The 15,310-nt window shown below is 43.1% G+C and overlaps 1 protein-coding gene across 2 annotated transcripts in view; it reads right to left on the reverse strand.

Annotated features, from left to right (window-relative positions):
* Nucleotides 1-15,310, reverse strand: part of LOC139574539 (ras-related protein Rab-28-like) — a 52,232-nt gene that overhangs the window by 24,783 nt on the left and 12,139 nt on the right. For both annotated transcript variants that reach the window (XM_071399217.1, XM_071399216.1), the window contains exons 2-4: nt 14,166-14,262; nt 10,234-10,322; nt 8,419-8,548 (exon numbers count right to left, since the gene is read on the reverse strand). In XM_071399217.1, the coding sequence (XP_071255318.1) occupies nt 8,419-8,548; nt 10,234-10,322; nt 14,166-14,262 (316 nt within the window). The remainder of the gene's footprint in view (nt 1-8,418; nt 8,549-10,233; nt 10,323-14,165; nt 14,263-15,310) is intronic.

The following is a 15,310-nucleotide window of genomic DNA, read 5'->3' on the forward strand; positions in this document are numbered from 1 at the left end:
ATCACGTAAAATATCAAATGAAAAAAAAGTTGTACTTGATCAACTATTTACGATACATTGACTTAGCACATCATTCATTGCATGGATAAACTATAGAGTAGGGTATGAAATTTGACACATTGGCTGTGTAAAATAAATACAAATACTGAGCTATATTGTATGCTCAAAAAAAAGGGAACTTATTTTATACTAATACAATTGCTCAGAGAAAAATATTTTGTTTAGCAAGTAATACAAAAAAATTATCCAGAAGTTATGGGTCAAAATGATTGACATCCCAAGATTCTTATAAATAAAATAGTCTACAGTTTAGCATTTGGTCCCATATGCCAAAGCACGCAATGACTACATCAAACTTGTTGGATGCATTTGCTGTTTGTTTTGGTTGCGTTTCAGATTATGTTGTGACCAAAACAAATTAAATGGTAAATTACGTATTCTGTCATTTTGGAGTCACTTTTATTATAAATAAGAATATAATATGATTCTGAACAGTCCTACATTAATGTGGATGCTACCATGATTACAGATAATCCTGAATGAATCGGGAATAATAATGAGTGAGAACGTTACAGAGGGTCAAAGTTCATACCCCCAGAACACGCTAACCTCTCACCATTACCAATAACAGGAGAGGTTAGCATGTCTTTGGGGGGGTGGGGGGTCTTTGACGCTCTGTAACTTTCTCACTCATTATTCACAATTAATTCAGGATTATCCGTGACATTAATGTAGAAGTGCATAGAAACATATTCTATTCTTATTTACAATAAAAGTGACTCCAAAATGACACAATACATTAATGGTAAACAATTTCTATTGGGCACCAAATAATCTGAAACACAACCAAAACAAACAGCAAATGCATCCAACAAGTTTGTAAAATCACAAGCTTGATGTAATCATTACGTGCTAGGAATATGGGACCAAGTACTAAACTTTTGACTACTTTATTTATAATAATTTTTAGGGGTGTCAATTTGGATCTACCTTTGAGTAGAAAAAAAACTATTAGTTGTGAAACAAAATATTTCCCTAAGCAAATGTATTATTAGAAAATTATATAATTTCCCAATTTTTGGGAGAATACAATATAGCTCAGTATTTGTATTATTTATTTTATACAGTCATTATTGCACATTTTTAATCAAGGGGGTCTTCAGACCCCACTATACAATATATAGACCCCACTATACAACTATAGACCCCACTATACAATTTCAGACCCCACTATACATCCTTATTCACTATATCCAACATAATAACAGATGAATAAATCTGCAAGTTCAAAGCCCTTTAGGAAGCTGCAGCTACAATAGAAAGACCAATTCTTCTAACAATTAATGATGCCATTGTTCACCTATAAGTGAAGACATCATACATCATGAATTCACACAGCGGGCAGTGCGACACCTTTACCTACACGAACCACAGGTCTCAAACTAGCCCAAATACCACCTTTAAGACTATCAATCAGTAATTCAGATGTTGTATGACAGTAAAACAAAAAATATATATATTTTGAAACATACATTGAATAATAAAGGAAAACAATATCTGAATAAGTGAGGGATACTGCATGCATATGAAGTCTACATTTTCCTGAGAGGATACTGTGTACCATACGGTGTTACACTGGGCTGTGCTGTAATAAACAGTTATAGTATGTTTAGACAGACCAAGAGCTGAGCATTCTTCCATTACCCATGTGTGCCTAGAAAAACCCACCCTCTGCAAGTGTTTGAGTGTCTCTATGTTTCTCTGTGTGTGTGTGTCCGTCCGTGTGTGCATAGTTTTTGTGTTTCTGTGTGCGCAGTTGTGTGCGTGCGTTTCTGTGTGCGTGCGTGCATGCGTTTGTATACACGTGTGTCCTCAATAAAACATTTAATTTGCTTCCTCCCTGAATTGTTACAAGTGGTGCCATTATTTAACACAAGGGTCTGGACAGCATGTGGAGGGCAAGGAGGTACACAACGCCGGCTTAACACGGCACCTTAACCCTACACGGCCGTGTTAAACAGAGAATGGGGAGGCTGTTCCCCACCAGCCAAATGGCAGTGGAGGGCGGTCAGGCAGGCCAGGGTAAGGAGAGGAGGGAACAACAGCATCCCAAATAAGATATCCGTTTAAGCCCAATTACGCTAAGTATACTGAGGTTTGGCAAAGATAAAGGGGGGGGGGGTTCTTATTTGCGTCTGTCTCAAAAACATTGCACAGGTACGAATAAATGGTGGGGTCAGACTGTCCTCTTTGAAGCCTTACCCTCACTGACTGTTTGTACACGATACTGTAGACATCAAAACGCAAGTCGATAACACACTAGTACTGCATATATGATAAGTGAGAGTGAATGAAGGGAAACAACAGTAAAACATGTCAGTGGTTAAGAGAGAGAAGGCATCTCCCAGAGGACATGCCCTCTCATAAATCTGTATAGTGCAAATCATGCTCTTATAAGCTCCTGGTTAGGTCCTTCTATTTCAGTTGACATGGTCTGAGGGCTGGTGGCTACTTCACTCATTTAGATTTCATGGGAACTTACAAAACAAAATCTCAACATTTCCCCCAAGAATGATGAATATTTATTGTTCTATTCATTATAACTGAGTGACGGCCGGGCACTTGGTAAAAATAAAAAGAGCTATGATACATAAGTGTTAGAGGGGCTCCTCGGCAAAAGAGCGAAAGACGACGGAGCAGGGGAGGGGGAAAAAAGAAAGCAAAACAGAAATGTCTGTGTGGGCAATTCCCACAAGATAGCTAGACTAACTCTCTCTTCATGCCCTCTGAAGAAACGGAGTCCGTGAGAGGGTTCAGGGATTCATAAAGTCTCGCTAGGTAATTGATTGCTCCGGGTAGGGAAATCTGTGTGGGATTTTGTTTTTCTTCTTTGCGGACTGTAGGAGCCAAAAAAACACACATGGGCGATTCTTAGCAATATGGCCATTAAGAGCAGACTGACTGAGCGGGCAAAGGGGGGACCCTGACAGAGGGCTATACACTTCTTAAATACATATTACAGTATACACACTGACACACACTATAACAAACGCACTTACACACACGTATACACAGACACACTCACCGACAGTATACAAAATGTAGCCTAAATACGGAGGCGCCTGCCGTTAGGCCCGGGCATTAAGAGATGCGCCCTAATGCGAAGACAAGAGAATCCCTGCGCTAGACAGGCGTATTAAGCCCTGACCTAAAGGCCCCGTTGAGTAACATTAGAGAGGCTTCCTGTGTAGATACCACTCTGTGGGCCATTCATCACTGGGGCGGAGGAGGAGTGGGGCGGAGGGGTTCGAGGCTGGACAGTCGACAGCCATCATTACACACGGGGCTGTGACTGGGTGCTTTACAATAACACGGCGGCAGCAATGTCTCCCCATCTGTCAGAGGGGATGTTTAAAAAAACACAGTCATCATTATTAGTCTTTATTTTGGAGAGATGCGGGTGGGGAGAGGGGGGTTCGGAAAAGGTTGTCTGGTTATCATCTAAGATCCTCTCCTCATCCAAAGTGGTGTCCAGGCGGGAGTTAGAGTAGAGGGAGGGTGCCCTGTAGCCACCACATTAGGGTCTTAAATCACTGAGGGTCACTCCCCAGAGCACGCAAACATCACCGTTCCCATCGCCCCAGGAGACCCTGCTCCTCACTATCAATTAGCTAATCGAAACACATCAATTAGCTTGAGCCGTTACACACAATGGCCTATCTAGTATTATCGACTGCAACACACTCCTACACACACAAACAGGATCAGAGGAGTGGAGACAGAAGGGGAAGTGAATAATCAACAGCCCCAATAGAAAAATCAGTCTCAAGTTTAGAGCTAAATAGAGCTGGATACAGTAATACGGTCGCCGCCGTACCACTAAATAGAGCTGGATACAGTAATACGGTCGCCGCCGTACCGCTAAATAGAGCCGGATACAGTAATACGGTCGCCGCCGTACCGCTATATAGAGCCGGATACAGTAATACGGTCGCCGCCGTACCACTAAATAGAGCCGGATACAGTAATACGGTCGCCGCCGTACCACTAAATAGAGCCGGATACAGTAATACGGTCGCCGCCGTACCGCTAAATAGAGCCGGATACAGTAATACGGTCGCCGCCGTACCGCTATATAGAGCCGGATACAGTAATACGGTCGCCGCCGTACCACTAAATAGAGCCGGATACAGTAATACGGTCGCCGCCGTACCACTAAATAGAGCCGGATACAGTAATACGGTCGCCGCCGTACCGCTAAATAGAGCCGGATACAGTAATACGGTCGCCGCCGTACCGCTAAATAGAGCCGGATACAGTAATACGTTCGCCGCCGTACCGCTAAATAGAGCCGGATACAGTAATACGTTCGCCGCCGTACCGCTAAATAGAGCCGGATACAGTAATACGTTCGCCGCCGTACCGCTAAATAGAGCCGGATACAGTAATACGGTCGCCGCCGTACCGCTAAATAGAGCCGGATACAGTAATACGTTCGCCGCCGTACCGCTAAATAGAGCCGGATACAGTAATACGTTCGCCGCCGTACCGCTAAATAGAGCCGGATACAGTAATACGGTCGCCGCCGTACCGCTAAATAGAGCCGGATACAGTAATACGTTCGCCGCCGTACCGCTAAATAGAGCCGGATACAGTAATACGTTCGCCGCCGTACCGCTAAATAGAGCCGGATACAGTAATACGTTCGCCGCCGTACCACTAAATAGAGCCAGATACAGTAATATGGTCGCAGCCGTACCGCTAAATAGAGCCGGATACAGTAATACGTTCGCAGCCGTACCGCAAAATAGAGCCGGATACAGGAATATGGTCGCTGCCGTACTGCAAAATAGAGCTGGGTACAGTAATATGGTAGCTGCCGTACTGCAAAATAAATCAAAATCAAATGTGCCGAATACAGTGAAAGGCTTACTTACGAGCCCCTAACCAACAACGCAGTTTAAAAAAAATTATGGATAAGAATGAGAAATAAAAGTAACAAGTAACTAACGACCAGCAGTAAAATAAAAATAGCGAAACTATATACAGGGGGGTACTGGTACAGAGTCAATGTGCGTGTGCACCGGTTAGTCGAGGTAATATGTACATGTAGGTAGAGTTATTAAAGTGACTATGCATAGATGATAACAACAGAGAGCAGCAGCAGTGTAAGAGGGGGGGCAATGCAAATAGTCTGGGTAGCCATTTGATTAGGTGTTTAGGAGTCTTATGGCCTAGACTTTGCGGTCCGGTACCGCTTGCCGTGCGGTAGCAGAGAACAGTATATGACTAGGGTGGCTGGAGTCTTTGATACTTTTTAGGGCCTTCCTCTGTCACCGACTGGTTTAGAGGTCCTGGATGGCAGGAAGCTTGGCCCCAGTGATGTACTGGGCCGTTCGCACTACCCTCTGTAGTGCCTTGCGTTTGGAGGCCAAGCAGTTGCCATACCAAGCAGTAATGCAACCAGTCAGAATGCTCTCGATGGTGCAACTGTAGAACCTTTTGAGTATCTGAGGACCCATGACAAATCTTCTGTCCTGAGGGGGAATAGGTTTTGTTGTGCCCTCTTCACAACTGTATTGGTGTGCTTGGACCATGTTAATTTGTTGGTGATGTGGACACCAAGGAACTTGAAGCTCTCAACCTGCTCCAATGCAGCCCCGTCGATGAGAATGGGGGCGTGCTTGGTCCTCCTTTTCCTGTAGTCCACAATCATCTCCTTTGTCTTGATCACGTTGAGAGAGAGGTTGTTGTCCTCCTCTGTGTTGAGGATCAGCGTTGCGGATGGATTTGTTGTTACCTACCCTTACCACCTGGGGGCGGCCCGTCAGGAAGTCCAGGATCCAGTTGCAGAGGGAGGTGTTTAGTCCCAGGGTCTTTAGGTTATTGATGAGATTTGAGGGCACCATGGTGTTGAACGCTGAGCTGTAGTCAATGAATAGCATTCTCACATAGGTGTTCCTTTTCTCCAGGTGGGAAAAGGCAGTCTGGAGTGCAATAGAGATTGCATCATCTGTGGATCTGTTGGGGCAGTATGCAAATTGGAGTGGGTCTAGGGTTTCTGGGATAATGGTGTTGATGTGAGCCATGCCCAGACTTTCAAAGCACTTCATGGCTACAGACGTGAGTGCTACGGGTTGGTAGTCATTTAGGCAGGTTGCCTTCATGTTCTTGAGCACAGGCACTATGGTGGTCTGCTTAAAACATGTTGGTATTACAGACTCGGACAGGGAGAGGTTGAACATTTCTGTGAAGACACTTGCCAGTTGGTCAGCGCATGCTCGCAGTACAAGTCCTGGTAATCTGTCTGGCCCTGTGGCCTTGTGAATGTTGACCTGTTTAAAGGTCTTACTCACATCGGCTGCGGAGAGTGTGATCACACAGTCTTCCGGAACAGCAGGTGCTCTCATGCATGTTTCAGCGTTATTGGCCTCGAAGCGAGCATAGAAGTATTTTAGCTCGTTTGGTAGGCTCGTGTGGCTGGGCAGCTCTCGGCTGTGCTTCCCTTTGTAGTCTGTAACGGTTTGCAAGCCCTGCCACATCTGACGAGCATCAGAGCCGGTGTAGTACGATTCAATCTTAGTCCTGTATTGATGCTTTGCCTGTTTGATGGTTCGTCGGAGGGCATAGCGGGATTTCTTATAAGCTTCCGGATTAGAGTCCCGCTCCTTGAAAGCGGCAGGTCTAGCCTTTAGGTCAGTTTGGATGTTGCCTGTAATCCATGGCTCCTGGTTGGTGTATGTACGTTCAGTCACTGTGGGGACGACGTCATCGATGCACTTATTGACGAAGCCAGTGACTGATGTGGTGTACTCCTCAATGCCATTGGAGGAATCCCGAAACATATTCCAGTCTGTGCCAGCAAAACAGTCCTGTAGCTTAGCATGTGCTTCATCTGACCACTTTTTTATTGATCTAGTCACTGGTGCTTCCTGCTTTAATTTTTGCTTGTAAGCAGGAATCAGGAGGATATAATTATGGTCATACTTGCCAAATGGAAGGCGAGGGAGAGCTTAGTATGCGTCTCTGTGTGTGGAGTAAAGGTAGTCCAGAGTTTTTTCCCCTCTGGTTGCACATTTAACATGCTGACAGAAATTTGGTAAAATTGATTTAAGTTTCCCTGCGTTAAATTCCCCGGCTACTAGGAGCGCCGCCTCTGGGTGACCGTTTTCTTGTTTGCTTATGGCGGAATACAGCTCATTCAGTGCTGTCTCAGTGCCAGCCTCTGACTGTGGTTGTATGTAAACAGCTACGAAAAATACAGATAAAACTCTCTCGGTAGATCGAGTATCTCATGATAAGCTGTAGACCACACTACCTCAGGCGAGCAATAGCCCAAGACATCCTTAATGTATTGTGCACCAGCTGTTATTTACAAAAATACATAGTCCGCCGCCCCTAGTCTTACCAGACGACGCTGTTCTATCCTGCCGGTGCAGCGTATAACCAGCCAGCTGTATGTTGATAATGTCATCGTTCAGCCATGACTCCGTGAAGCATAAGATATTACAGTTTTGAATGTCCCGTTGGTAGCTTAATCTTCCGCGACTGTCATCTATTTTATTGCCCAAAGACTGTATATTTGCTAGAAGAATGGAAGGAAGTGGGTGTTTTTACGATCACCTACGAATTCTCAGAAGGCAGCCCGCCCTCCGGCCCCTTTTTCTCCGCCTCTTCGCGCAAATCACGGGGATCTGGGCCTGTTCCCGAGAAAGCAGTATATCGTACTGGGTACAGTAATATGGTCGCTGTTGTACTGCTAAATAGAGCTGGGTCCAGTAATATGGTCGCTGCTGTACTGCAGAATAGAGCTGGGTACAGTAATATGGTCGCTGCTGTAATGCAGAATAGAGCTGGGTACAGTAATATGGTCGCTGCTGTAATGCAGAATAGAGCTGGGTACAGTAATATGGTTGCTGATGTACTGCTAAATCATGCAGTGTCAAGAAAAGTGAAAAATACATTTAAAAAATGGTCCGGCAGAGAAAAATTGTGATTTTTCTTTACTGCACTGAAAATGACATTGTCTTCACAGCTCTCTGTGTTCATACATTATGGTTGACTCATCTGCTTAGCCTTCAGTCCCTTTTATGATGTGTAAGAGCGTGGCCTATGAGCAGAAGAAAAGAAAGGGGGAAAGTGGATACCTAGTCAGTTGCACAACTGAATGCATTCAACCGAAATGTGTCTTCCGCATTTAACCCAACCCCTCTGAATCAGATCAGTGTGGGTGGGGGCTGCCTTAATCAAAGTCCACGTCATCACCCGAGGAGCAGTTGTTGTTGGGGGTTAACTGATTTTTCCACCTTGCCGGCTCTGGGATTCGAACCAGCGACCTTCAGTTACTGACCCAAGGCTCATAACCACTAGGCTACCTGCGAGTGCATGTGTGCGTGCATGTGCGTCAGCAATACTTACTTTTGTTTCCCACCAGGGAGACCACAGGCTGGACGTCAGACTCTTCATTGGCCTTCTTGACCATGCCGTACCAGTCCTCCAGATTCTTAAAGCTCTGGTAGTTTGTAATGTCGTACACTAGAAGAACACCCTAAAAAACAATACCATGGAAAATCTGAAATGATTTGAATCACAACATCCCAAAACAAATTCAATTTGACATAAGATGAGAACAAACATGACAGAGAGGTTGAGTGTGAACAGCAGGTGGCACTAGTGTCTGAGAAAAGACAGTCCTCTTCTTACCCCTATCCATCTCAAAACACACACTCCCCAAGGAGTTCGCACCTCCTCAGCTCTCTCTAAGTTAGTCATGGTATTAAAGATCTAGATCGCTGTTACAGATGCAGAGAGACATGCTAAGAACATACAGCCGAACCACTACGCCTACGCTCTAATTTGTCTGTTTGTGAACATCGGGGCGAGGGGAACCACAGAGTTTTGTCCACCCAGTCAAACAAGCATATGAAGGTAAGATGGGGGTTAGGTTAGGTTGTTAGGTTCCCTGGCCACAAAATTGTCTGTGTTGTCTGTGCTTACAAATAAAAGAGGGTAATATACGTGTGGTTATGAAGGAGGTCTCATCCCTCTCTTCATCGAAATACTTTGTAAGTATTGTCAGCGTAGGTACAAAAACGGAAGTAGTCCTATAGCAAAGCACAAAAGGTGCCCATCGGAGTAACCAGACCGTTAAAGCTGGCGTCTGTACTAGTTGATATGTAAACAAAAGATGAAACACTTCAGTGTACATGTTAAAAACAAAAGCCTCAAGTGCCAACATTGTGTCAGTTTATCTCTTTACCATTCCAAAAGACTATAGAATATGAAAAGGAGCCAAAATAAATAGACTACCTTGCCTTTGATTGCATCATCATGAAACAGAATTGCAGCTCCTTTTTCTTCAGGAAGCGTCTGGTCCGGGACACGCAATGTCACAACACAAGGCCGGTGACGACAGTTTGTGTCAGTTACAATTACAGCGCGTCGCTACCAATGACTATGATTGATTGTCGCCCGTGGCTCGTCGAACAATGGTCGTGAAAGCCCCATAAAGCTCTGGTGAGAAACCCGCAGAGCAAAGTATTCCAATGTGGCATTGATGGACGACACTTTGTTGTTGTGTGTGAGTGAGCGGCCGGGGTGGCTGAGGAGGTATTACAGTACAGACATGACTGACCTACACACACCAACAGCCTCAAGTGTTGTCTCGGTCTCTACATCCCATACAGGCCCCATGCTCTTCAGATAAACCAGATCTATAGCTATATCTATACCTCTTCAAACAAGTGCAGCTTTGAGAGCGTAGAATATGGCTTTGGGTGACAGATAATGGTAGCCTATATAGCAACAACCACTTAGGGATGTTGCTTAGCGGAATGAGGCAAACGCACAAACATAACACTCCCACCCACGTGTTATTGCAGTGTCAACACAAACCTCGCTCTATTCACAATCATTTGTAAATATGCTTATTTTGTTAATAAATAATGAAGTTAGAGCAGGGGAAGGGAGAAAGAGAGAAAGGTGTTTCTTACTCCCCCTCATACTGTACATAGTCTAGTCCATATGACCAGCTAAGTAGTAAAACTTGGCTGCAGTCTGTGCAGGGTCCTGTTGCACTAATATTATCATAAAGGCTTATTAACTACCCAAGCCTAATAGGGAAACACTATTACATTGTAAATTTGTTAAATACAGTTAAAAAGTTCAGAGCTCTAACGTGAACAACGACGGACCACCTCAGCGTTTATTGTGTGCGTGTGTATGTTACAGTACCTGAGCACCATAGACATATTTATCCAGCATTTTCCCTCCAATCGTTTGACCTCCAATATCCCACACTTGCAGGGTAACATTCAAGTTGCCTGAGGGAAGAGGAAATGGAGAAACTTAAAATCATTAGAAACTATTAAATGACTTCAATGTTTCAAACAAAAGCTGCTGCAATGCAGCCCACATATTACAAAACTATCAACGTTTGGCTTGACGCGTTAGCTTCTTTTTCATATCATCAACTTCTGACTAAAAAGTGAACGTAAGTCGATCAACTGGAAAAGAACGTGACAAGAGAAGACAAATTCAATTGTACTGTAATTTGTGAGCTTTCCATCTCGGTTGTTTTGGTTCCCTTTATAGGCGTTTGTTTTAACAAAGCTCATAATCTTTGGGAAATCACGAGTCAGTCGTAACCGGAGCCTATATTTTGGGAGAGGGATTTCTATAATAAAACGTTGACTTTGTTCATGTACATATTGGAAACAATAAATCATAGATTAATCTTTAATTTTTAACCGCTCGCCTCTGGCAGGTCACACATGCTCCACATCCAAGAATATCCAGAGGAGAGATTCAGGGGGATGAATAGGTATGCTTACCCTGTAATTTAAACATTCTCAATACCCCTGGCCGGAAAAAAATGAGCACTTATTAGCCTGGGAATAGCTGTTTGCATTGTGTCGTTCTCTGCCAAGTCGAGGAGAGTAAGGAGAAATATGTGGTGTTAAGAAAAATACAGATAATTAAACACAAAATAAGAAGCAAAAGAAGACTACTGTCCCAATTTATATAGGAGGGAGGTGGGGAGAGGGAGAGAGGGGGACCGGGTACAAAACCAAATCTAAATAAATATTTTCCTCCTCTGGAAAATGAAAAGGGTGGTTGAGAAAAGAAAAGAAGAGAAGACCAGACAGTGAGGAGTTTGTCGGTGTGATGAGGGCCCTTCATTGGCCTAGAGCGCTTATGGCGAGCCGAGCGTACAGTGTGGACACGGCTGGACGAGCTGACCCCCACCACACAAGTCCCTGTTTCTCCGAGGAAGGAAGCGCGAGTGTTCACAGTGACTACATCTAGACTATACAGTGTCAATGTAAAGCTACATTGAAGAGTGCAATGAATAATTGCCCTTGGTGTTACAGCATGCGAGCTATCCCCACCCATCCCCTGCAGTCGGACACAAACTTTATTTCTGTTTAAAAGACTCAACAGACCCAAAGTTTCCCTGCTTACGTGGTGAGTTAGTGGCTGATTTTGTGTTTTTAGTAGTCTTCATTAGCTATTAGCACTGTTCAGTGGAACCCAATAAAAACACTATCAAAACATCACCATTTTGATAAGTATTAATTCACAGACCAAACATGAGACATCTGGAAGAGGTATTGTTAAAAGCACACAAAGAGAAGTTTGTGTGCCAATCGGCCTCACCTCACCTCTCCACGCATTGGAAAATGTACATTAAGTTTGACAAGCTGGGCCTTCACGGTGAGAGGGGCCAGCGCCGGCTATACTCTCCCCCCCATCTTGGAGATCCCCATAGAGCCCCACAACACATCCAGTCGAAGGCGGGCGTAGGTCCTAACGAAGCTCAGGACCACCCAAATGGCAAACACAGCCATCCTCTTCATCAGGTCAAGAGAACCCAATCTCCCAGAAAATGTGCCATTTTACAACTCGTGTTGAACCAACGTCATCTATTATACACACACACACACACGTCTTGCCGTGCTGCAGATAAGTAATGGTTCTCAACTATTTTTACCAGAATCACAACAACTAAGATTGGAATTATTTGTGCGATGTCTCATTGAAGCCTTGCCTTTCCCTATTTCACTAAGGAATGCCTAATTATCTCTACTAAAACGTTCATGTTTTCTTTCTCCTACTATTACCAACTGAAACTGAATATAGGACTAAATGTAATAGTTTCAAGTTATCATATATTTATTTTAGTACTTAATCCACCCTTGCTTAAATGTTATTTTATTAGTCATAAAAGAATGGAGCTACTTTGCAGACTTTTGCAGCTTTATGCCTTGGCACCATTTTAAATATGCAATTTAAAATGCTGAAAATCCCCATGCCATATGGTAGGAAGTGAAAATGGGGGGCTTTAGTCTAAATATAACATTAGTCAATAAACATTTATTTTACACATCTAAGAGGATACAGAGCGAGGCTTTATTTCCGTGGGTTTGAAAATAAACAAATAAGAACATGAATGTTTTATGTGGTTCAGAACAAAGATCAGTTGAACCCCGGGATATGAATATAAAATGCTAAATGTATTTACTCTGTACTGTGCCCACAGAATTATGTGTAAGGCTCGCCTCTCTGGACATAAGCTGTCCATTGGCTTCATGGAGGGAAAAAATCCTGGTGTTTGCCCTAGAGAGAACAGCTTTCAGAATGAATAAGGATGAGAAGTGGCAGACTCTCCACAATGTGGTGCTACCAAGAAAGACACATTGAAAGTCCTGAGATAACCTGAGGAACAAAATTGTTCGGTTTTACCATGAAACACTGGGGAAGGAAAATACGCAACAACACATTTTGTATCAATTTGAAAATAAATTCAGAAATTCTAATGCTTTGTGTAATAACAATAAAAAGTTAAATTGTGCACAAACTCAAATTCACATACAGCTTTTGTAAAAAGAAATGTAATACATTCCAAGTAGGCTGCTTTAATAACGTCGGACGGGCATGTAGATGTGCACGTGTCGTAAGCAGCATGCGTGAGATGTGTAGTCTGTATACTGTGGCATCGTGCGTCAAGGAGCCAGCGCCGGGTACGCCCAAAGGATGAAGGTGTTTGGGTACCTGAGGACAGAGTTTGGGAATTCTGCGTTAGGAAAGAACCAAATGATGTAAGGTGTCTGTACCTGGCAGACGTTATATGTCTTCAGAAAGAACCAGAGGATGAAACGTGCATGTCTTACACTGGTCAGAGTTATTGTCTTCGGACAAGAACCAGAGGATGCAAGGTAGTCTTACCTGGTCATCGAGTTATTGATCATTCGGAAAGAACCAGAGGATGAAGGTGTCTTAGGCCTGAGATAGAGTTATTGTCTTCGGAAAGAACCAGAGGCATGTAAGTGTGTCTGTACCTGCGTGAGTGTGTGTCTGTATCTGTGGTGTGGTAAAGAGCAGGCCGGCACGCCCAAAGGATGAAGGTGTTTTACCTGGCAGAGTTATTCTCTTAGGAAAGAACCAGAGGATGAAGGTGTCTTACCTGGTAGAGTTATTGTCTTCGGAAAGAACCAGAGGATGAAGGTGTCTTACCTGGTAGAGTTATTGTCTTCAGAAAGAACCAGAGGATGAAGGTGTCTTACCTGGTAGAGTTATTGTCTTCAGAAAGAACCAGAGGATGAAGGTGTCTTACCTGGTAGAGTTATTGTCTTCAGAAAGAACCAGAGGATGAAGGTGTCTTACCTGGTAGAGTTATTGTCTTCGGAAAGAACCAGAGGATGAAGGTGTCTTACCTGGTAGAGTTATTGTCTTCAGAAAGAACCAAATGATGAAGGTGTCTTACCTGGCAGAGTTATTCTCTTAGGAAAGAACCAAATGATGAAGGTGTCTTACCTGGCAGAGTTATTGTCTTCAGAAAGAACCAGAGGATGAAGGTGTCTTACCTGGTAGAGTTATTGTCTTCGGAAAGAACCAGAGGATGAAGGTGTCTTACCTGGTAGAGTTATTGTCTTCGGAAAGAACCAGAGGATGAAGGTGTCTTACCTGGTAGAGTTATTGTCTTCGGAAAGAACCAGAGGATGAAGGTGTCTTACCTGGTAGAGTTATTGTCTTCGGAAAGAACCAGAGGATGAAGGTGTCTTACCTGGTAGAGTTATTGTCTTCGGAAAGAACCAGAGGATGAAGGTGTCTTACCTGGTAGAGTTATTGTCTTCAGAAAGAACCAGAGGATGAAGGTGTCTTACCTGGCAGAGTTATTCTCTTCAGAAAGAAATCCAGGCCAATGGTCTGTTTGTACTGTTTCCCAAAGGCCTCTTGCGCAAACCTGGTGGCGAGTGACGTCTGAAACAGAGAGAGATCATGTTAAGACCCTTTTCCTGCCATTAAAACAACTAAATAAGTTGAATTCAAGCCTTATGAACAAGTCTGAGTGTTGGAGTTGGAGTGGTGTTCTGTATAACAACTAGGCCTATTCATAAATCCAAATGAACTGGGCCCATGACTTTTCTATTAAAAAAAATATATATATATTTTATTTATTTATTTTTTATCTATATATCTATATCTATATATCTATATCTATATATCTATCTATCTATATATATATATATATAAATATTTAAAAAAATATATATATATATAAATAAACATACTTAAAAAAAAAAAAAGAGTATACTGCTTGGGAAGACGTTTACCCTAGCAATTGTAATTAATGTGAGGTAAGCTAAAGCAATTACCTCTGCTGTCTCGCAAAGCTATCAAGGCCTGCCTGACTGTAAAAATCCAAGTGAATTAAGAAAACAGGTGTCTGGGTAGACGAATCATACATCCTAACTACAGCTTCTAATTGCCACTGCACAAAATTAGAAAACTCCATCTCGCCATGTCACTAGGCTAGTCTTAAAACCATGGGAATTTACAGCACAGACTTGACATGCCAAGTTTAATTCATTTTGATGGATGAGGACAAGAAAAAAAGCGCTGGATGTCTATTAGCTATCTTTAGAGCAGTGTGCTTACATAAACATGGAGGGATAATGGAACAGTGGAGCTTCCTAAGTCTTCCTGTGGTGAATTCATTTTATGTACTACTTGACTATCGCTGAAGGTTATAGAATTTGAAATAAATTGTTTCTTTACGTCCACAGAGCATTCATATAATCTACTGCCATTTATTTTCTGATATATTTCAAGTTGCCAACAATACGTCAAAAATAAAGGACAGAAAAGTCATATGGAACTGACGCCAAAAGGGAACACAGGGGACTACAATTAAACCTGTTATCTACATTAGTCAAAACAGTCAAGCATAGGCTATTTCAACTTTTTGCGGCATCAAAATATGCCCAATTTCAGTCAATCATTATGTTGCAACTCCACTGTAGAGTAT

This window comes from Salvelinus alpinus, chromosome 4 (assembly GCF_045679555.1).
Source record: "Salvelinus alpinus chromosome 4, SLU_Salpinus.1, whole genome shotgun sequence".
NCBI classification, from domain to species: Eukaryota; Metazoa; Chordata; class Actinopteri; order Salmoniformes; family Salmonidae; genus Salvelinus; species Salvelinus alpinus.